This window comes from Siphateles boraxobius, unplaced genomic scaffold (genome assembly GCF_051911475.1).
Source record: "Siphateles boraxobius isolate OS27281-9 unplaced genomic scaffold, OSU_SipBor_1 56, whole genome shotgun sequence".
NCBI lineage: Eukaryota > Metazoa > Chordata > Actinopteri > Cypriniformes > Leuciscidae > Siphateles > Siphateles boraxobius.
Window position 1 is genome coordinate 5,818,789 of NW_027509182.1, and position 24,864 is coordinate 5,843,652.

The window sequence follows — 24,864 nt, forward strand, 5'->3', positions numbered from 1 at the left end:
AAGAACTTAAACCTGCCTAGAAGCATCTTTGGCTAGAAGAAGAAAACGCTAGAAAAAATCATGGCGGAGGAGAAGAAAGATGCCCGATCAGGGAAAGCTCCTAGAAAAGAGTCTCAGCCGCTTATTATCGCCAAAACTCCAGCAGAGGAGCAGCGCTTGAAGTTGGAGAGATTGATGCGAAATCCCGTGAGTTAAAGCTTTAACGTTACATCAAACTAGCGGGTTTCCTTGGAGTAGTAATGATGCTACCGAACTGTTTGCATTGCACACCAAACAGTGCTATTTTTTATATTGTCATTTTTTTTAAGGATAAACCTGCCCCTATACCAGAGAGACCCAAGGATTGGAATCCACGCGCTCCACCAGAGTTTGTGCGGGACGTGATGGGTTTGTGGCGTTTGTTTACTCTCTCAGATCTAGGCATGGGAATCGTAAGAAAAGTAAAGATTCGAATCCCCTAAAAGACTCAGATGCCCTATTAATAATAGGACTATTAATGTTTATTTTAGTACTTTTGAGCTTTAAATATTTATGGAAAAAATATACTTTTCGCTTTTAGAGCTCTCAGAAAATGTTTCAATTGAGATAACTGCAGATTTCATCAGGGCTGGTATATAGCGCAAAAGAAACGTTTAAACTCAATACAATTGTTGCAAAAAGTGTATTTACAAATTCCCAATTATCAGTCATATATTATATACGTGTGGTTTTGGTAACATCATTGATTTTCAGCTGATTACTTAAATTCTTGACAAACATATCCCTACATCTCAGGAATTGTAAGGTCATAATGCACAGTGAACCTTCTTGGTTCAGTCATACGTGGCTAAAGTAATAATAATGTGAAATTGCAGTTTAGTGAGTGAAATGAATTCAGGAACGATCCGAATGTTTCACAAGCATGTTTGATTAAAGTGTTTTGATTCATTTAAAAAAAAAGAACCGCTCATAAGAATCATTCGGTCTTGAATCAGAAACTAGGTGGCTGTATGTTTCGCTGTGGATTCCATAGAGATGTTGCAGGATAAAGTAAGCTTCAAGAAGCACTTTCAGAGTAACGTTATTTAGGTTGTGCATTTTCAAATGATTCCTTTTAAACCACTTGCACAATTTTTCCCCATATTGCCTTTGGCTGCACCAACAGTTAGTCCATTCCCAAACTCATGCCATTGGCGCTCAGCTGTCTTCAGGATTTGTGACTGGCTAAAAAGAAAAAACGCAATAAAATTGTCATCAGTTACTCATCCTTATGTCTTTCCAAATTGAAGACTTTCATTCATCTTCGAAACACAAATTAAGATATTTTATATTAAATTGAGAGATTTCTGTCCCTCCATTGCCACTACTATTTTGTTGCTTCATAAAGAAATCGGAAAAACTAATCCATATGAAATGATTAGTTTAGTCCACGTTTTCTGAAGAGACTGATTGCTTTATATGTATTGCTTACGGAAGCTCAAACGTGCTGCGTAACACGAGAGTTAACCTCATTGGTCCTCGCATGTCAAATGAACATGCTAGAGCTTCCGTTTACCAGAACTGATGTGTGAGTTGATGAATGTTTAAATGTGAATAAATGCCTAAATTAAATCTGTTCATCATATAAAGCGATCGTATCTCTTTAAATTTGCTCTCTAAAATGCTCAATTAATATGGATTAGTTTTACAATCTCTTTATTAACTTTTTGAAGTTTCAAAGTGGTAGTTGCATAGCTGTCAATGGAGGAACAGAAATCTCTCAGATATTATTAAAATATCTTCATTTGTGTTTCGAAAATGAATGAAAGTCTTAAGTTACGGGTTTGGAACGGGATGGTGAGTAAATGATTACAGAACTTTCATTTTTGGTTAAACTAACCCTTTAACAGCGAATTACCCAATATTTTTGATGAACTAATTTGTAGGGATGGGTATTTCAAGCAAAAATAATATTCGAAGATCGCTGGGAATTATTCGATTATTATTTGAAAATCGCACCCCTTCCCCACATGCACGCACACATGCATGTAAAGGGCTACACACCAGAGCATGTGACGAGCGGTGTGATGCTTTAATATAACTTAAACATAGGCCTATGTTTCATATTTACGTTTAAATAATATAATGTAATTTTTTTTATTTCATCTATATTGATAATATGAAAAGGGAACCACTTGAGATGAGTAAGATAGGATCATAAGATGCCTAATATATCGGGAGACAAATGGAGTAGGACAGACATGATTTTGGCCACTTAAGTTTTGTTTTGTAGAAAGCCTTTCTTTAAAGTGAATTTCATTTTGTATAAACTGTATCTTCATTTTAATCAATGTTTCATCAACCAATTGGCTGGATTTAATAAATAAGCAAATATAGCAGACAATATAATCAGGACACGGAGGCGAACCTGCCTATAAGCTACTTTCCTCAAAGACCTGAGAAAGATATCTATAGATAAATATATAATATATAAATGTCTACTTTTAAACAAAACAATTCAAAACGAAAAGAAATGGGCTACTCTGTTTATGTAGGCTAATGTATGAAGTGTGCATTTCTCTCTATTGCATTCACTACTGCGAAGATGGCGAGTCCGCATCGTCAACTTTATCTTTGCAGCCGACACTGTCACAGAAAACACTAGTTTATTAATAATTAAAATGTCTCATGCATAATCATTACTTTTGCAAGTTTTATGCGTGCGCTTTATACTACATAAAATGCTCATTATGGTTTAGTATTCTCTCCAGGGGCGGAGTGGCAATCGGGAGAGTCAGGATTTTTCCCGGTGGGCCGGTAGTGTTTCGAGGCCCGGTCTGATAATAGTTATACATTACAAGTTCTTAGCAACACCATCCGGCGGCCTGCTGTGCGGCCGCTGTCCGCTGGTCAAACTGTACAGCCTCTCTGCTTAACCTGTAAATAAATGCATCGATCCGCAAATTCAGTTTCAATTCTTAAATGGTCTAGTGGTAGATCTAGTGGTTCTAATTTGCACCCGTATAGTTATTTTTTCTCTCATCAAAAATGAATATGTTCATTAGTGGTTGGTTACAGTCTATATCAAGCAGGGACACGTTTGTGTGCATCAGAGGTGTCAATTCCAGGGGTCAGAAAGTAAAAGTCCTCCCATATGTTTATTTCACCCATTAACTCAGCCAGCTGATTTCACTAATTAGTTCTATCTCCTGGCTGAAAAACGGTGCTAATTAGCAAATCCAGGTGATTGGAACACAATACTGAGGAGGAATTTTACTTTCTGAACCTGGACTTGACACCTCTGGTGTGCATTAAAGGACAAGTTCGGTATTTTACACTTAAAGCCCTGTTTTAAGATCGTTTCTGATGAAATAGAACGGTTAAGATTGAAATTTGGAAAAATGCTGCTGTTCCGAGAATTTTCGGTTTCTGTGTTAGCACCCCCCACCTACACAATGGTTTCATAGAGGCACTGGAAGAATCATTTATAAAACGGATTAAACTTTAGTTTACAAAGACGTGAAACTCACCGAGTGGTCTGGGGTGTTCTCTGATATGCTCACACAAAAATCGCTGCAAAAGATGCTTTCCAACAGGTTTTATCGTAGTTTTTGTCCTGACTTAAGTCTATGGAGTTGGACAAAAACTACGATAAAACCTGTTGGAAAGCATCTTTTGCAGCGATTTTTGTGTGAGAAATGTTTGTTTTTTACCAAAAAATACTCCCCTAGGCCGGTGGTCTACGAAATTTCCCGGTAGATTTTTTGGTCCCACTCCGCCCCTGATTCTCTCCCATCTATATTCAAGTAATTAAATTGATATAAATATACGATTGGACTAATGGCTTAAATGAACTACTACTAGTCAACTAGAGAAAACTTCTGTTGTCTGAGAGTTGATTGACATCTTTTAGATGCGTTATTGGCAGCGTCACTCTGGTTACATGAACGTGTCATCACCGCATCAGAACCAAAAACATGGGGCTTAAAAAACAACAATAATCGCACAACCTATTCGATATTCTATAATAAAATCAACTAATCGAATATTCGACAATTGTGACTCATACCTACTATGTTGTAATATTAAGTTTTCATATGGATTCATATTTTGTCTTGTACATACTCTTTACTGTCCCATGTCCATTGATTCCAACATTCCCAGAATTTCTGCCCGCACACATAATGTCAGGATAACAGAATTTATTTTAATTTTACTCTGCCCCACCACTCTTCAGGGCTTTGGGGTTGTACATGTGTCTTTAGTGAGTGCTGTTATGTTTGATTTTCTCAGGTTCCAGTGCTGGAGCAGGCAGTGGTGAATTCCATGTGTATAGACATCTGCGCCGTAGAGAGTATCAGAGACAAGACTTCCTGGAACGAATATCTGACAAGGTAGGTTTTTTTTTGCCTAAAGCACGTGTAAGGGCAAAAAAAATGATTGTTCAACCACTAGATGGCGGTGTGGACCAGTTGTGTAGGACACCTGTTCAATATCACATGACGTTTAACTTATGAGGTTGTATCAGGGGGGACAGGTGATTGGAACGAATAGTTCAAAGGGCTTTTAAACCTGTAGCCTAAATTATATTTTTGTGTAACATTTTGGACAATGTTTTTTCCAAACTATGAGTGAAGAACATCTTACTACCTTGCCCTGGCTTATTGGGAAGCCAGTTCAGCATATGATTAAGTAGAAATTGCTTTACCGTTGTAAATCCGGCTGGATCGGCCCCTAAGAAGGTTTTCCAATCAGCGGGTGAAGGTCTGCCTTCTTCTACCGTCTTTCTGTGTGGCAAAGTAATTTGATTAAATGAAATACATTTTCTCATATTTATTAACTCGTTATTTCATCTGACTCCATAAATGAAAAAGGTTTTAATGTTATCTCTACATCATTAAGTGTGTGTGTGTGAATGTTTGACTATTCTTTTTAACTCTTTACTGTAAATAATGTCAAAGTCGATAAGAATAAAATCAAATGTTTGCAATTTATTATGTGAGGTAAATGTATCACGCCAGTTGCATAATCAGTTCAAAGATAGATTCAAACATCAAATGCTCTAGAATAAAGAGATGCAATACCTTGACATAAAATACATGCAGACCTGCAAACTTGTCGCTTTTCGGCGACAATCGCCGTTTTCTTCGCCTAGAACCGGAGAGTTTTTTTTTTTTGTAGGCTGCCCTTCATCTGCATACCATGCAGGCTAGAATTGCGAAACATTATTGGATAATTCTTATAATTGACATTTCTCTGGGCCAATCGGAATCTTAGCACTTTTTCTCTTGTCCAATCGGAATCTTAGCACTTGCGTCAGAATCTTGATGCACACAGCGTCAACTGATCTCGCCATTGGATGAGACACCTGACTACCACACGAGTCTGATGGAAACTCATAACGTGAAGGAATCTTATGTGAAATTCACAATAATAACTTCACAATAATAATTGGGAATGTGCTAATTAGACTGGAGTGAGACCATAGACGTCTTTCGAGCTGTTGTGATCTTTTTTTTGGCGTTCTAATGATGCGTGAGCGTGACAGTCACACAGATCGCTGTGAACCAATCACCTGTTCCGCTTTACAGCACCACAAAAAAACATGAATGAAGTCAGGGCTCGACATTAACGCTTGTCCGGGACAAGGGGAATTTTTGAAAGGGCAAGTGAAAGATAATTTTACTTGCCCAACCGGACAAGTAGCTTAACTTTAGTGACAAAAAATAACCAGGCCAGACCTGCATTGAGAAGCATCGAAACGCAAGAATGATGGTGATTTTATTACATTCAATATAAACAGCGATTGATAAGGGTAGTGTATCTCTGGGAACAACGTCGCGTTGTTTTTGTTCTATTTCACAGACGAAAATATTTCCAAAGGGAAGTAACAGCAGCGCTGTGTTTTGTTACTGAACGATTCAGCGTTTTGAACAAATCTTTTGTATGAATGACTCATGATTCACTAATTAAGGCAGTCACTTGCCGCCACCTATTGGCAGTTTAGTTTCATGTTTAAGTGTTGCATTTTTTTATTTGTATATTCAAACATTTATTTATAACATCAATCTCATAACATTATTTACTGCAGTTGTAATTTTGCCATGAAATACCATAACTTCGTCAAAATCCAGATCCTCCACAATGCAATCGCCTGTGTATTCAGTACCATCGTCCATATTTTCAAAAACGCACTGGCACTGATCTGATAGGTCTGTTAGCGCATTAGGTCCAACCCCCTATGGGCGGGTTTGAAAGGGTGGGAACTAGTGCTTGTAGTCTTCACAGAAATCCCCCCCTTTTACACTTCCTACAATTACGTAAAATGACGATTTTTGCGTCATTGTAGGAGGAAGTGAAAAAGGTAAATAGAGGATTTCTCTCGTCTCAGGGGAAAATGAAAGAGTGTTGCACGACCATTCAATAGTATGACTGGATTTCTAACAATGGAAATCTTAATGCAAATGGGTGGAGTGACCCTTTAATAAGGTAATAAAAATTCTCTTTATAAAAATAAATAACACTGGGGTAAATATCACAAATATGAAGATTTAAGTATGTAAAATATGAAAATATCGCTTCAGAATAAATATATTTACACCACCAAAAAATCCCCCCCCTCCCGTACATGGTACAATACATACAATTTGCTATGTACTGTACCTGATAGGACCCAAGTCCTGCCAAACCCATCCCCCCCCGCCCCCCGCCAGGACCCAATTTACTTTTGCAAACCTTGTGAGTGCGCAAACACAAACGCTGTGACGCTATTGGTTTAACGCAAACGCTATTGGTTTAACGCAAACGCTATTGGTTTATTAAGTACAAACAGGCGAGTTATGAAAAGTTGAGTGTGAGGGATTTGTTCACTTCACAAAAAATATCTTGGAATGAGATGGCTAACTGTAGTAGCGTTTAATCCACTGTCTATAATAGCCTAATTTAGAGATCTTCTTTTCTTTCTTTTTTTACCGACTACAGACAACTTTAATCGGTTAATGTTGATACGGTCAACCATCGGTCAAACGGTCATCGGTTTACATCCCTAATGGGAATTTGAATTGAGTTTACACCTTCTGAGAGCATGAGAGCATTTGCCTGGAAGACACGTACTCTTAAATACCTTATTACCTTTTGGTTTACTTCTTTGAGAATGAGACCTTTGTACCAGTCGCACTGAGACATTTCAATTGATCTCAAACATGTGGGATACTGTATGATAATTATTCGCATTAAACTATATAGATTATTGGGTGATCTCAGCATGAGGGAGAAGGAGTTGGGGGGAGAGAGAAAGAGATTTATTCTGAGGTCAGACTTTTCGTCTCAAATGGTGATGCTAACTTCACAAGAAAGAGTTCAAATGTTGATTTCCAGCTAGGTCCTTTGTCCTCTCAGGGAGTGGTTGCTTCTCAACCAGACTGGCTGGCATTTCCTAATTTCTCAAGTCTTACACAGCGTATGCATGTCACTAGTTCAGTTTACACTAGGGCTGTCACTAACAGTTATTTTGGTAATCGAGTAATTGGTCGATTATTTTGACGATTAACCGAGTAATCAGATGAACAGCAGTTTACAAACTGATGTATTCTCCTGTGTTATCTTAGATTTATAAATGAAATTATGAATCTGGTGAAATGGCACACACTGCGTACCTACAGTTGATGAACATTATGAAGCAACCCGAACATTATAAAGCAACCCAAACATATGCAGGGATGGAATGTAGTTCTACCCGTTATTTATTTGTAGTGGATTAAATAACTGAATTTGGGTGTGGCGTCAGAGTAGCGGTGGATCTGCTCTTCTCTCAAGTTCACGGGCTCAGAGGATGTACATTTTGCTGTTGCTGTGACAACATTGAGTTGTGTTTGCCAGTGTAATATTTACAGTGCCTAGCATAAGTCAACACACCCATGCTAAAGCTAACTAAAAAGAGCAATAAAAAATCATCTTTTGCAAATTGATCTTAATGCCTTAATTTAAAAAAATGAGGAAAAATCCATCCTTTAAGGACACCAATTTTCTTTGTGAATGAATAATGTATCGTAAATAAATAAATAAATGTCCTTCCTTAAAATACAGGGTGCATAAGTCAGGACACCACTATGTTAAATTCCCATAGAAACATTATTATTTTATCATTATTATTTCCCTTTTTTTTTTAAAGGCCAGTTATTTCATGGATCCAGGATACTATGCATCCTGATAAAGTTCCCTTGGCCTTTGGAAATAAAATAGCCCCACATCATCACACACCCTTCACCATAGCTAGAGACTGGCATGGGGTACTTTCCATAAGATCATCTCTCAATGCAATTCAAACCAGCTATTAGGCTAACTGAAATAACACCATGCCAGTCTCTAGGTATGGTGAAGGGTGTGTGATGATGTGGGGCTATTTTAATTCCAAAGGCCAAGGGAACTTTATCAGGATGCATAGTATCCTGGATCCATGAAATAACTGGCCTTTAAAAATAAAAATCTGCCTGCCTCTATGGGAATTTATTTAACATAGGGGTGAATTGTCTTATGCACCCTGTATTTTAAGGAAGAACATTTATTTATTTACGATACATTATTCATTCACAAAGAAAATTGGTGTCCTTAAAGGATGGATTTTCCCTCATTTTTTAAATTAAGGCATTAAGATCAAATTCCAAAAGATGATTTTTTTAATTCCTTTTTTTAGTCAACTTTAGCATGGGTGTGTTGACTTATGCTAAGCACTGTATATGTGAATAAAAGACTAAATTAAATCTGTTCATTATATAAAGTGATCGTATTTCTTCAGAGGACTTTAAACCGCTCTATTAAAATAAAATTTCAAGTATTTATGGGGTCTGTTTTCAAGAGTAAAATATATATAATATAAAATATTTATTTATTTATTTTTTCAAGATGGAGTATAACTAATATTGGTTCACATTTAATTTTGCACTTTTGCAGCAAAAGCTGGATGAAGATTATATTGCAAAGGTGAAAGAAAACCAAGAGGCTGCCGTGGAAAGAACAGCCAAACGCAGAAAGAAGAGGTTTGCCAAATACCATCTTGTGTTTGATTCCGATACTAGAATCTCTAGAAAGCTCTTAATTTATCTCTTGTTTCTAAATCTCGATTATTCAATTTGTGTCATTTAGGGAAAAGTTGAAGCAAAAGAAGTTGATGGCCAAGAAAGCCAAGATGGAGAGCCAGAAAGAAGGTTAGAGATAATAAAATAAAGTTTTCACTCCCATGTTCATGTTCTGTGGTATTACTGAAATAAATCACAGTGGACAATTTTTTTTATTTTATTTTTTATTTTGAGCAAAAACAGGAAGGTATAGGGGTGTCCCCGTCTAAGGATTTCATAGTCGAATCAGAATAGTCAAGTCTTCCCTATAGTCGACAAATAGTCGAATCGTGTGTGTGGGGTTAGGGAGGGGGCGGGGCTTTAACATTTTAATGCTGCGATGTACAGAACATCACACAAAGATAGAAGAAAATGTATACAAACATTTCGGATCAATAAAACTAAGAAATAACATAAATTATTGTAGAAAGGCCACAATGCAGACAGGATTTGCATTTCGCATGCAAATCAAATTAAATCGGCTAAATTGCCTGTGCGAGCAGTATCTAAGTAGGCTACAGCGCGCAACATCGATTCACCGAAAAATAATCAATTTACAGAATTAAATTAGAACCGAATATACCTTTCTAATAAATAAAAATACAGAGTGCAGGGGAACATATATTCAAAACGCAAGCCACAAATAGTTAAATTAGATAACCCTGAGTGATCAATAAATTAAATAAAAATAAATTAATTATTAAAATAACGAAAGTATAGCCAGAATTGTCAACTTTTAACTTTTAACGGCTTAATGTCCTAAAACAGTTACATTAAAGGATCAAATTCTGTAGACCGCTTATTAATATAGCATACTGTAGCCTACAGAAATGCAGATGAGCCCAGAATATGAACGCAACGCGTTTAATTAAATGCTAATTTTCCTCCCATTGATAACCGTTATGATAAAATAAATGCTTTAGGCCTACGTGACTTTTTATAGGAGAAAAATGTTGCGTTCATATTCTGGGTTTATCTGCACATAGTATGCTTTCTTAATAAGGTATACTGTGTACATGCATTAAGCCAATTAAAGGGCGTTTTAAATGCTTTTTCCACATACTTGTTAACGTTGGCCTGCAGGAGTGCGATCATGGTTTTCCTGATGTTAAATCCAGTCTGGGAAAATATCCTTTCTGATGGTGTGCATCCACACTTTAGTTTTTCGTATCCCAGACATTTTTAAAGATTTAAATCCCTGCCGCCAAAACGCTCCTCTTTCGGTCACGGATCGAAAGTGAAACTTCAATCTGTCACGGGGTGTTTGGTTTTATTCACGCATGTTAAAAATATTTATTAAAAGCTTCTTCCTTTGCACATTTGTATTTACAGCATTGTCATAATAGGCTCCTATATTAACGTATTGACAGAAAACCGGTAGTTCTATGTGAACTCAGACATTGAGCACCCTCATATCATAACCTCTGCGAAGATTCGATCGTGAGATTGGTTGTCGAATCAGGCTCCTCCTATCGATGCATCGAATCTTCTACTATTCGGGGTCACCCCCAGTATCTACTAAATAAGCAAAACAATATTTTATAATTCTTATATTAAGTATAGTTAATTGATTTGGCCAAATAAATCCTCAATGCCTCAGTGTTGTAGCATCATGAATGTGAATATTTAATATAGCCACTGTATTTATTCCTGCTGTTTTTGATTCCCAGCACCTCTTGAGTTTCGGTAATTTCAGCTTTCATCTAAGCGGTGTTTGTGTCAGCAGGGTCTGAGGCGTCGTCGTCATCTTCGGCTTCTGAAGCAGAGGAACGAGATGATGACGCAGAAGTGCCCAGCTTCATCATGGGGAAGAGGTGAACGAATGAAGGAATGGAAATATCCTGCATATATTACCATGTGATGCCAAAAACACCTCGAGCAGAGAACAATTATCAAATTGTGTTCTGACAACACCGTTTGAAATGTTTCAGAAGTGCTCTGGCATCCTTTATGGTTGATGTTAAACGCTTGACTTGGACATTTGAAAAGCTGTATGTTTTTCTTCACTTGAGTATCGATAAAATAATTTGGTAACACTTCACTTGAAGCCTTCATATATAATCCATTATAAAAGTGTTTTTAAAGCATTAATTATGCTTGTAATGCTCCTTATATTGTGCTGTATAATCTTATTAATAATTGTAATCACAGTTATAATATACTAATACTTATCTATTCATTGAACACAAGGATAATGCATTGAAAAACACAACAAACAATACTTTGGTTACAATTATTTTTGAAAGGATATAGTTCATTATAATGAATATGAATACATTTATAGTGCATTATACATAAAGGCAAAAAGTGTTACCAATAATTTGACCAGGATTTACTTTTATTCTGTTGTAAATATGTATTTTTTAAATAAACAGCAAAGGGAGTAGTTGTGTTTGGCGTTTAATGAAACATTTTGTGGCTGATGGAAATTCAGCTTTGCAATTATAGGAATAAATTAGACAGTAAAAAAAAAAAAAAAAAAAAAAAAAAAATAGACAGTTATTTTAAAATGTAATATCTTACAATATTACTGTTTTAACTACGGGTATTTTTGATCAAACAACAATGCGGCATTGAGTTTTCTTTTTTTAAACGAACAAAAAAAATTGTAAGGGTTAAATGCATGTATACATACACACACATATGCGTGTACAGTGTATATATAAATGCATGCATTTTTTTATGCCATATATATATAAAATTGGTCCAAATGTCTGAGACCAGAAAATGTTAGCCTGAAAAAATATTTTTTTGCAAATTCTGTAGTTATGCAATTTTCTCTGACCTCGTTTATGGAGACACATCATAATAATAAATATAATGGTTTACTTATTTTTTTTTTTTATAAAGTGTACAGTCATGCCCATTTAAAATGGCAAAATATTTATTTTTTCCAACAAAAAGTTTAAAAATGATTTTGACTAATGGTCTGTAATTTCTAATGTTTCATCTAAATGTGCAATCTCAGCATTAACAAAAAATTAATAACAAATTACTGAAAGGTCTAGCAGTGTCACTATTCACTAATGAACCCTGTTGGCATATATACCACATTTCTTTAATGCAGAGTACTTATGAAAAGAGCAGCGCTATATTGTTCTCTCCACTCTGTAAATACTGTTAATAGTCATAGTAATAATACAACATCCATAATTTCATAGTGGTGAATTAGACTATGAACTATGTCAAGATTTCAACTCTCCAGTGTTTGCAAATATTATATATTCAGAGTTTTACACATTCTCATATAGGCGTTTAACATAAGGAGAACGTTAGAGAACTGACTATAAACAAGTTCATATGCTTCATGGCTAATCTGGTTTTACCTCAGACAAACACAATTTTGTAAATTTGATTACAGTTTCTGGGGTTGCAAAATATGCTTAGTTTGTCACAGAAAACCAATATGATGGTGGAAATAAAAAAAAAAATGAATGCTTAAGTAATTAATGTTCTTCCCTCAATACATTAGGTATGAAGATCTTCTTGTATTATTATTGATATATTGTATGAGTAAACTCCACGCCCCTGCTTTTGAATATATTGTCAACGCACGTCATGTGATTGTTTTCTGGGAATGGGGTTTGTTAACTTTAACATTACTCATTCAAACAGCCTTTCATCCAACTAGCTTTATTTTCCATTCAAGCATCAGATATGTTGGTCACATGCTGTGACTACACAATTGTGGATACCTTAAGACTGTAATTGTGGCACCGTCATTTAAAAAATATTTAAGCAGCAAGCATTTTAATATGATTCTAGCATTTTTCAAAGCTTACAAATTAACAATAGTAAGACTTTCAAAGCACTTTTTTGTGCCCAAAGTACCTCCCAGTTTCTACCTGGATTCACACACACCCTCATGAGAAATTCCACTCCCTTCAGCTTCTTTTTATACCAGTTGATTCGCATCTGCCAGGCTGATTATTGAGTTTCAGACACCAGCTAGGTGTGATTCTACTCCGGATTTTAATAATTGAAAACTATGCGTCCTTGTTACAAGATGAACACAAATGCAGTGATCCGTTTGATGTCATTGCTGTCTATCTGGATGTGGACCGGACAAGGTAAGTGCATTTTAATTATCAATGTTTGTTTGGTCTTTTTATATGGTTGTTTTTAGTAAAGAGATCTAGGGTAAAAAAAAGTTTAGAGTCTATTCTCACTATTGACTACCTACTTATTAGCATGCATACTAGAATATTGTCTGTTTAATAGTCTTATTACTGCTTTATTCTGCATGACCATATTCTACATACCTAAACTAGTAAGGCAACTTAAGGTTACTAACTGTTAATTAACTGGATTTTAGTGAGGCAAAAGTTATAGTTATTAGTTAATAGTGAGAATTAGACCCTAATCTAAAACCCCAGATCTAGTTTTAGCATTACATCACGAATACACTTAATTTATTCTCTAATTATGCTGTTTACATTTTCAAAAATTCAGTACAGACACATAAAAGACTTCACAATGAATTATAGAACGAACAAGGGATTGACAAGGTAATGAGAACTAGCTGAGGACAATCAAGAGTGATGAGACCAGGCAGAGGATTGTGGGAAGTGTAGTCCGTGACAGAACAACAATGAGCAAGAGGGTTAGGGTTAGGGTGGCCACTGGTGTACATCCAGGCCACAACAGCTGGAGATCGTGTCATTAGTCTTGTGGGCTATATGTTAACATCTGTTAGTTGGAATAGTTTATTCAGAGTAGTACTAACATTTTATGATACCTCTTATTTTGTTAAAACTATTAACATTTTGCATTCTACAAGGTGTACTTGTATAACTTGTATATAAATGCATTTTTATATTAAACTAGACTAAGTCAGATATATTAAATAATATAGTAGCCTATTAAAAGAGGGTTAGTTCACCCAAAAAGAAAGATTCTTTCATCATTTACTCCCCCTCAAGTTGTTCCAAACCTGGATGAACTTCTTTGTTCTGCTGAACACAAAAGAAGATATTTAGAAGAATGTCAGTAACCAAACAGTTGATGGGCCCATTGACTTCAGTATGAAAAAAAAAACGCTATCGAAGCCAATGGGTTTCATCAATTGTTTGGTTACTGACATTCTTCAAAATATCTTTTGAAGTAAAAAAAAAAAAAAAATATATATATATATATATATTTTAATTGCAAAAATACATACAGAATTTTTTACGAAATACAAATATCGACCAAATAAAAAACAAAACAAAACACAGATAAATAATATAAGAATAGATGAGAAAAAAGGTAAAGAAAGAGAAGAAAAAAAGATATAATTTGAAATATATTCTTTGGGGGTGTTGAGTGTTTTAAAGTATTTGGTAATTTAATATCTTTTACCCTTTCTCTCGTCACCCCACTCTCCTCTCCTCCAAATCCTCCATACAATAACAATGGTAATAAAGATAGTAATATGATTTTATGATTAATATGGGTATCTGTGCACATCTCCGGGTGAAGGATGGTGCGCCCCCCCACAGGGCCAGTCCTGCCCAGAAGCCCACGTGAAAGTAATATGCAATGATTTAAGACATTTTCCCTTAATGGTTTATATGGAACCTTTTTGGCATAAAGGGTTCTTTAAAATGGAGTCAAAGGCCTAGTATTCTGTATAGAAACCCACTGAACCTCTGTTCTTAGAGTGATAATGAAGCTTTTCGCACAGGGGTGTGCAATCCTGCTCCTGGAGGGCCACTGTCCTGCAGAGTTCAGATACAACCCCAATTTAACACACCTGAACCAGCTAATCGAGACCTTACTAGGCATACTAGAAACTTGTTGCAAGCTGTAGCTAAACTCTGCAGGGCAGTGGCCTTCCAGGAGCAGGATTGGACACCCCTGCGTCTCATATGTCATGTTCATACAAGTCATAGAAATTCTAGATAGAGCCTCAGGAGAAACACACAAGAAGGCAAGACTGAGCTTGTATGTTCTGTTCCTTGCCCAGTTTTTCAATCAGTACACCTGTCACTGCAAATATTTGGGGTTGTTAGGTGTAACGCAATCCATTTTCCTATGACAGGTGCAAGTGAATTAGGGCTTAGCCTGCTATTATTCTGTGTCAGACCATGTGGTCATTTTAAAAAATGGCTCTTTAAATACATTTTTTTCTGCCTACAGGTGTGACATTCCAGCCCCAGCTCTCATCTAGTGATTTACCAGGCAAAATCACCAGCAATACGGTAATGCTGAAGCAGCCGCATTGTGTTTTTGATGAGCTGCGCGATGGCCATGAGATATGGCTGATAGTTGCGCTGAACTCAGGTAAAATATCTGTACAAATTAAGGTCAGGGTTCAATCATTTAATTGATTTATTTTATTTTGTTTGCAGGCCATAGCATGTAGACATGTCGAATTTTAACACACACACACACACACACACACACACACACACACACACAGACACAGACACACACACACACACACACACACACACACACACACACACACACACACACACAATGTAAAAGTTTGGGAATTGTTGTTTTGGAATGCATTAATTTTATCAAAGTGAGAGTAAAGAAGACATATAATGTAACATAAAATCAGAACCAAATCAGTATATTAGAATGATTGCTGAAGGATAATTTTTACACTGAATTTGCTGGGATTTCATATTTTCAGTGTTGAAACTTAAACAATTTAAAAGTTTAAATATAATTTATATTATATGTAAATATAAATATTTGTGTGCTAAATATACATATTTTATATATAAATTACAAATTTTTCTGAAATATGTACTTGCGTGTGTGTATTTACATATACAAAATAATTATACACAGTACACACCCATATATTATGTAAACACAAACTTTTATTTTGGATACCATTAAACGTTGCTCAGCACTAATATATATACATATGAACATAGCACTGGCTGTCCATATTTTTGAGCCCTGATGTGTGTGATTTTAAACTTGGTTCCACAGACAGGGCTTAGATTAAGCCAGGAGTTCAATTAGGACATTCAAGTTACTTTTATAAATGTGCATTTAAAAAAAACAAACATTACTGGTGTGGGTCTTGAGACAAAACAATGGCAATGACATATTTTAAGATTTGTCAGAGCAAGTTTCTGTCAGTTAAACCAGCTCAAACATGCATTTTAGTCTGGGACTAGACTTAAGCCTTGTCTGTGAAACCGGGGGTTCGTGTTCTAAAATGTTGCAGGTCTCTGAATATCTAATGCAAATGCTTCCTTCTGTTTAAATGATCAAACCTCTTTCAACTTTAGCGACCGGAGTCGTTGATGGTCTAGTTACAGATCCCAACATCCTCAACGTGTCACCCTACCCAACAGCGTTTGACCCCCAACCATCTAAGAACTTCTTCGTCACCAAAGTTGGATCTCTGGCAGACTTCCCCTGTAGCCAGTCCTCCGATGATCTCTACTTTAGAGTCGGAGCCGAGGGGAAATGTACTGGCACCAACTGTAATGGAATATTACCTGATGGATCTATTGTTAGGTAGGACATTTTCCCTTAAAGCAGCACTATGCAGGTTTTTTTAGGTTAACTGAACAGCTTCGGAGTTATTGGAATGGTTATATGACTCTTTTCCGGTTGAATGGTGGTCGTCTCGCCCCCCTCTGGTGCCTGTGAGTGGAAAAAACGAACTTGCAACTTTGGGCCGGCGGAGCGCCGGCCTCAGCGCCAGGAAGTATCGCGTGATTTCAGCTCTCGCGATGTAACGAATTGCTTTACGGCACTGCACACATTACACGCATACACGCCCCCATCCAGGATCCGGCTAGCTATAAGAACAACTATCGTCATGGCTAAACCGGCATATAAGAAGCAGAAAGCTAGGAAAGCATTGTCGGAGGAACAGAGAAAGAGGAAACGGCAGACTGACCGAGCAAGGAGTCAGACACGAGTAAATATCGGACCTGCGTTTCCAGAATGGCAAAATAAAACGAAGAAAGCCCTGTCGGAAGAGTCTAGAAAAAGGTAACGAGAATCTGACAGCGCGAGGAACCGGACAAGAGTCCCACTCAGTCAGGCTTACACTGTTGATTCCTGCGATTATCATGAGAACAGTTGTCAATATCTCACATAATTATCAGGATATAAATAAGCCTACACGTTGTAAATGGTGTAAATGAGCGCAATTTGCAAACTATTATGATAAATTGCAATAATCATGTCTAACAACATCATAACGGACATTGTTACGAAATAATGCAACGTACATGATACACTTTATTGGTGTCATCTGGCATTTAGGCTCAGGTAAGCCTAACGCAGTAGGCTACTTTATTATTATGAAGTGCAGAGGCCGTGAGTGCAGATACGCTCTGCGTGAGTTGTATTTACGACAGTAACATTAAATACAAGTACTCTACAGCGACTCTAGGAAATCCTGCATAGTGCCGCTTTTAAGTGCCACCCCCCCCCCCCCCCCCCTTTTGATAATTGACATTAAAATGCACTATACAAACTTAAATGGTTGTAATTCAAGAATGCTTTGGAATATAGACCTAAGTTTGGTCTTGTTTTAAAGAAAACAATCAGCAGATTATTACTGAAGTAAAAGCACTTAAAAAAAAGTAAAGTATGAAAAAGTTATGGAAGTTTAAATTTACAGTAAATATAACTACTATATACGGGGCTAACCCTATGTATAAATACTTTATTAATATATATTTTTTAATATAAAATAAATATTTTACAAAATATTTTTTACTATAAAATTACTATAAAATGAAAGCTATATATCTAACCAAGTTGTGTTCCAAATTTAAAGTTGATATCACAAAAATTGAGTTCCCATGAGATTTTGTTTAGGCGTTATACCAAAAATAGCCACCGGGTGCCATTGAATTCCATTGAGTTTAATTGTATGCATTCTGCCATAACAAATTAATAAATTTCAATCCAAATATCACTTCTGTCACTAAATATGGAACCTTGAGACTCAGACCTTTCTGACAATGTGTTTTGTCAAGATTAGAAAAGGTTTTGATAATAAATTATGAAAGATGATGCCCAAAAAGGGAGGGGCCTAATAAAAAATACCGTTTCTATTGTAACGCAACGTCCAATTTCAAAACGGTTTTCACAGAATGAATTCTGAGTTCGTAAGCTTTCAAATGATACCTAATTTATGATAACTACTAAAATATGTGATATAATAATAATTAAAAATTTAAAAATTTAAAAATATATATATATATACCTATACTTTTTAGAGGACTTTTTACTTTTCTTTTTAAAATATTATTTTATCTTTTTTATTGACAAATACTAGATTATGTTTTATTTTGAGCTTTTAGCATTAAAAACCAAAGTTTCAATTATTAAAAGTGTGTGCGTCGACTTTTTGTGACAAAGGTCAGAAACTCCTGTAATGACGTCGATTTTTTGAGGCGCAGTCTTGTCATAAATTCATATATTACTGTTCATACATAATTTGTACGAAAAAAAACAGCGCTAAAATATCTATTTAGTAGTCTTAGACCTTTCCAACGATATATAGTTTGTCATGATTAAATTAGGATTTAATAGTAATATTTTGAAGTAAAGTTATTTGTCCCACTAGTGGGACAGTGACAGTTAAAGGGTAGGACCTGCAATGTGATGTGAACCTCAGACTACTTTTTACATATAGTTTAACATTTCGAAAAACCCATAGGAAATTCTAAAGACAATTCATGTTGACTCTAAAATGCTAATTCTTTTCCAGAATTTAAGATTACAAAAGCCAACAAAACTCTCCTTTCGCTGTCTTGTCGTCATTACTTAACTACATTTAGCTTCACTGTAAAAAAGCTAAAAAACAACAGCTTTTATTATTAGTAAGGTTGACAAAATACAGTGACATAAGCAAAAAAAGCTGTGTATATTGTCAATAGTTTAACTGGATGAAGCATAACTCACACAGAAGTCACTTTCAAATAAAGAAGCTTTCTGTAGGTTTTCAACAGTATTCAACGCGACAAATCTGCATGACCAATTGAACCTGATGCAAAATCTGCATGGGGAAATTTTTCACCTTCGCATGAAATTCCCACTGACGTGAATGATGGAAATTACTGAGTGGATTTAGCCCATGAAAATTTTCATAACATTGGTAAATGTGAACAAATGCGACCACATTAGTGAAATTTAGGCTAAACTCAGTGTATCAAATCATGAATCACACCTCACACAGAAATCACTTTCAAACCAAGCAGCTTTCTGTTGGTCAACATGGGGATCTGATCAACAACAGCAAAATCTGTATCGCTCTCATGGAAACTGCCAAACATGCCTACTGTAAAAACTTGATTTCACCCATGACATTTCGCTGAGTAATGCTAAATGTGACTGCACCTTTAGAAATCCTGATAATTTTATTGATGTTGTTAAAAAACTGCTTTAACAATAAATTGATCATGGATTTATTTGAGCAATATCACATGAACGAGTGCCCTTGCTGAATTTCTGCATTGCTGTGATGATAAGATCTACAGAACGATTGCAACTGTAAGATTTCTTTTATACAACAGCTAAAAAAAAGTTAGGTAACACTTTAGAATACGGTTCCTTCATTAATGAATAACTACACAAGAACCAATGAGTAACACAATATTAACAATCTAGTAACTATTATTAACTAACAAGAAACTCTGATTAACGAACTAGTAAGTAATAGCGCACAGATGAAAGTGGTAGTTCACTATTAACTAATCAATAACTACTATTTTTTTTATGCTTCCCAGAGAACTACTAAAAGTTTATTAACAATCTAGTAACTACTATTAACTAAACAGAAACTATGATTAACAAATTAGGAAGTAATAGTGCACAGATGAAAGTGGTACTTCAATAACTACTATATTTGTTATGCTTCCCAGAGAACTACTGAAATTTTTCATAATTCATACAAAACTAATCAATAACCAATGCAGGATAAGTGACTAGCACTACATTAACTTTTGAACTGCTACCGTAAACGAATACACAAGGTTGTTTAAATTATCAATATGTAAGCTGTTCATAATTGGCCTATGCTGTCTATTTATCCACTGAATAATTTTAAAGAAATGGATTTTTAAATGCAGTTGTCGGGACTCGGGACCTTACTTGTCCTGTGGCCAATTTTCCGGCATTCCTTTGGACTGGCACTGAATCACTAGAGTCACGGTGACGACTGGAACATATTGAGTCATCAGCCATCCAAGTACCGTATAGATTGAATTTATTATTTAACTTACCTCACAAAAAAATGTGTTTTTATGTATGTCTCCTAGCATATATATATATATATGTATATATATACATATATATGTGTGTGTGTGTGTGTGGGTGTGTGGGTGTGTGTCTTGTAAGTGAGAAGATTCTACACTTTATTGGCTTTTCATTACTAACTACTGTAAGAATCATGGGAACAAACTAGTAATGACTCAAGTGTTACTACATACTTCTATGGGAATTACTAATTATTTGGATCCGTATTCTAAAGTGAAGATCATGGTAATTAACTGGTGATGACTCAAGTGTTACTATACTTCTAAAGAAATTTTCTAAAAGTATACTAAAGTTCACCAAAAATCTCAAACGCTTGAAATTACTTTTGTGTTTGGTTGCACAAATTATGACTAGATCATGTTGTAACACTTGAGTCATTACTAGTTAGTTCCCATGATCTTCACTTTAGAATACGGATCCAAATAATTAGTAATTCCCATAAAAGTATGAAGTATGACTTTCATCTGTGCACTATTACTTCCTAATTTGTTAATCAGAGTTTTTTTTTAGTTAATAGTAGTTACTAGATTGTTAATAAACTTTCAGTAGTTCTCTGGGAAGCATAAAAAAAATAGTAGTTATTGATTAGTTAATAGTGAACTACCACTTTCATCTGTGCGCTATTACTTACTAGTTCGTTAATCAGAGTTTCTTGTTAGTTAATAATAGTTACTAGATTGTTAATATTGTGTTACTCGTTGGTTCTTGTGTAGTTATTCATTAACGAAGGAACCGTATTCTAAAGTGTTACCAAAAGTTAATTAGATTAAGACACAACATTGCCTGTTTTTTTCCTTAAAACAAAAATAATTTTAAAAGAAGTCAACCTTTGCCATTTTCTAGTTGAATTCGTTCTTGAATTAATTAGTGCGTTTGAACTAAACATTGAGTGAATAATTGCAGTATTTATTTATGTACAAGATTCTACAAAAGTATAATAGCCTACTTCTTAAATGCTGGTATTCTTCTGCAATGCTTTCCTTATTTAAAATAAGGTAGTTTGTCAGAAGACTGCAGTTTCAAAGTAGCTTCTTAAACACTGGATTTAAGTTTGATGTTAATGTATTGCAACTGTTTGTCACATTTTTGTTTTTCACAGTTTCAGGTATCTTCTTGTCGATGGAAACCACCAGAATATTGTTATTCCTTCAGACTGGCTTCACAGCGTTTTTCTTAAGACAAGTAAGAATTCATAATATCAAATAATTTGAATTGCCATTCTGCTAAGTAATATTGGAGTAATTAATATCTTAATAATCTGTTCATACAGAACAAGACCCTCAAGGCATTAACGATGGTCTAAGTGCGAGATCTGGTGCCATGGTTGTCATTACTACCATCCTATGTGTGGCTGCGGCTCTGCTTTTACTCCTTTTCTTCATCATGTTATGCGTAGCCTAGTAAGTAAATCATTTAAATCATGTCCACCTCACAAATACAGTGGTCCCAAAATATAGACACTTGAATCACACTTTAAAGCAACACTATGTCGTTTTTCAACCTTCATTATATATTTCCAAGACCCTTGAGATGGTACATCGACTTACAATAGGTTGAATGACACGTCTGCCGTAGCCTCACAGTGTCGGTCACCGTGATTTTGCCAAGTAAGACATGTTCCTGGATCAACATATTTTGTTGATCCTGGATCAACATTCCTGTCCCAAAATGTATTCTTTACCCAATCCCTAACCCTACCCATAACTTTTCCCTAAAATCAGAGGGTAATGATAGGTGAATAACACTGGTGTTTAAGTACCTCACCCTGGTTCTAACCCTAAACTTGACATGAACTGTAAACTTGTCCCTCAAATCTGATTGGTTAATTGGAAAGTTGCTTTCCCCACCACCCCAACTTCCTCAAATTCTGACGTGAGAGCTTAACTTGCGTTTGATACACGTCTGTATGTTGTTGTCATGACCGTAGGAACAACTAAAAGCAAGAAGGCAAAGGTTTTGTCAGAGGAGACTAAAAGAAGAAAAAGGGAGAGTGACAAATTAAAAGACCAGACGATGATCAATATTGGAAGGAGTCAGAGCAAGACAGTTTGAAGACGGTGAGAGTGTGCGCGCGCGCGACCGGCTCTCTCTCTCTATGCTCGTTCTTTCAGTAACATGCACCCTGTCACAAGCGCAGCAGTCAGTCATCTATAAAGTGTTTATACATTTATAAATAAATCAGGGACTCGGGGAGCTGACTACCGCGCGAAATGTAAAAGGCTGAATAACATGGAATCTATCTGGTCCTCCATTTATCTTCATGAATCAAGTAATGCTAGTAGAGTAGCGAATTATCAATCTGGTAGCTACACTAACATGCTAGTTTAAGATGGTTATAATAAATAATCTTTCAGGATAACTATCTTAATGTATGCAGGCTGATAATCATGTTTGTTTATTTATTTTTCCGGTGAAAGTGTCTTGCCTCAGGCTATAATGCAAATCGATTTTCAAATGTGCAGATTTATCTAGTAGCTTGATATTATAATATTGACGATATATGGCTACTACCTACCACACAAACATTGAATTTGAAATGTTTGAAAGCATATCCGTTATGTAAAACAGTAGACAACGTTTACTGTTTAGCTACGCAATCTTTTGACGTTTGAAAAAAATAAAACCCATGAAATTATATTCATACGACATGCTAAAATATATGCCAACGAACCTGGGATGAAGACATTTCACACGCAATGCTGGCGCTCCGCCCGTGACAACTCAAGACAATATGGCTTGTCAACAAATGCACACGTGTATCGCCTGGTGTAACCATGACAGATTTTACGACAGTAGTTGAAGACAATACTGTATCCCAACTGTAGGGGGACCCCGAGAGCAAAAACCGCAAAAACGACATAGTGTTGCTTTAAAATGATATAGGCTAAACATGCAATTGCAAGTTTATATATATCGCAATTCTGACATATTGTCTCAGAATTGTGAAATTATAACTCGCAATTGCGAGTTATAAAGTCCAATTCTAAGGAAAAAAAACACTTAGCCTACTTTTTTGCGAGTTTAGGCTATATCTCACAATTCTGACTTTATAACACAATTGTGACTTTATATCACCCAATTCTGACTTTATAACTCCCAATTGGGACTTTATATCACGCATATTCAGAATTGCAAGATGTAAATTGCAATTGTGAGAAAAAAAGTCAGACTAGTGAGATAAAGTCGAAATTACTTTTTTATTATTATTCTGTGGCGGAAACAAGCTTCGATACTCAATCTATGATTGTATGTAATGTCATCTAATGCCAGTGCAATTCATTTTCCTAACATCTGAATATTGTCCATCCAGCTGTGGCAGGAAAGACATCTCCCAAGGGACATCTCCCATGAGATTCATGAACTCAATCCGTATCCCCCGCTATGACACCCACAGCCTGAGGGGGCAAGCACACCCCTACGACAACCCAGGTTACATGTCGGAAGTGAAAAATTATTCCACATCGGAGACTCTGCCCAAGTCTGGAATACAGACACAGAAACTGTGAGCTCCATAGACAACATCATTGCATAGCCTATTCCAATCGAGCTAAATTACTATGCAGTATTTCCTCCTTCAATATGTCACAAGGCAAAATAGAGGAACTCTGACAGTCACAGCAGAACTATTCCCTGTAGAACTGTTTTCTGTGTAATATCAAACCCGGAATGGTTATTTTGAAAATTGATATTTTATCTTTTAGCCATTTATCTTTTGTAAATTCTTTTGGCCTGTATTGTACGTGATCAAAATAACTGACCACAACATGCAAATTCACTAGATGGCGCTGTTTAATAACCAAGCACATGTGGAACTGTGACAGTCATAATTTACTGATATTTATACTGGTGCAGTTTTTCCCAACCTTCATTGTTTTAGGGTTCACGTAAGCTTAAATATCCTTTCATCAACACCGAACCAGATATGTTCCTTTTAACTGGATATTTGGTAACTATACAATAGTCTCAATTGTATAATTGTTAAAAAGCGTTCATTAACTAATTTTAACAGATAAACATTTTTATCTTGATGAATGTATTAGTAAATGTTGAGTTTAACATTAACTTGGATTAATAAATGCTGTAGAGTTGTTAATTGTTAGTTCATGTTAAAGTCCTCCCTGTGGTGAAAATCAAGCTTGTAATGTTGTTTATATGTATGTGTATCCATATATATATATATATATATATATATATATATATACTTTAAAGTGCCCATATTATGCTATTCTAAAGTTTCCTAATGATGTTTTGGATTCTCCTACAACAGATTTACATGCATCAAATGTCAAAAAACTTTCATTTTTTCATAAAATACATTTGCACATTACCACATTTTCAATGATTCTCAAAGGACTCCCGCCTTTTCAAGAGCTACTCTGCTCTGATTGGCCAGACAGCGCAGTCTGTTGTGATTGGTCTACTGCGTGTGTAGAAAACAAAAACGCCCATTGCCATAACTCTGTTTGCTTGTCCTGAGGCTTCCTACACCATAAACTAAACACAGTAACGAACAATGACGTAGATTTTAACATATTCATGCGAGCGCAAGTCCGATGAT

General features: G+C 35.7%; 2 protein-coding genes across 2 annotated transcripts; both read left to right on the plus strand.

Moving 5' to 3' along the window:
• The first annotated feature begins 1 nt into the window (after nucleotide 1).
• On the plus strand, nucleotides 2–11,457 carry prkrip1 (PRKR interacting protein 1). Its single transcript, XM_077206522.1, has 6 exons — nucleotides 2–186; nucleotides 309–387; nucleotides 4,252–4,352; nucleotides 8,908–8,993; nucleotides 9,100–9,161; nucleotides 10,798–11,457. The coding sequence occupies exons 1-6, from the start codon at nucleotides 61–63 to the stop codon at nucleotides 10,887–10,889; spliced, it is 546 nt and encodes a 181-aa protein (XP_077062637.1). The 5' UTR covers nucleotides 2–60; the 3' UTR covers nucleotides 10,890–11,457.
• Nucleotides 11,458–12,676: 1,219 nt separating this feature from the next.
• Nucleotides 12,677–24,399, plus strand: upk3b (uroplakin 3b). Its single transcript, XM_077206538.1, has 6 exons — nucleotides 12,677–13,141; nucleotides 15,192–15,335; nucleotides 16,310–16,541; nucleotides 21,406–21,488; nucleotides 21,577–21,706; nucleotides 23,617–24,399. The coding sequence occupies exons 1-6, from the start codon at nucleotides 13,060–13,062 to the stop codon at nucleotides 23,810–23,812; spliced, it is 867 nt and encodes a 288-aa protein (XP_077062653.1). The 5' UTR covers nucleotides 12,677–13,059; the 3' UTR covers nucleotides 23,813–24,399.
• Nucleotides 24,400–24,864: the final 465 nt, after the last annotated feature.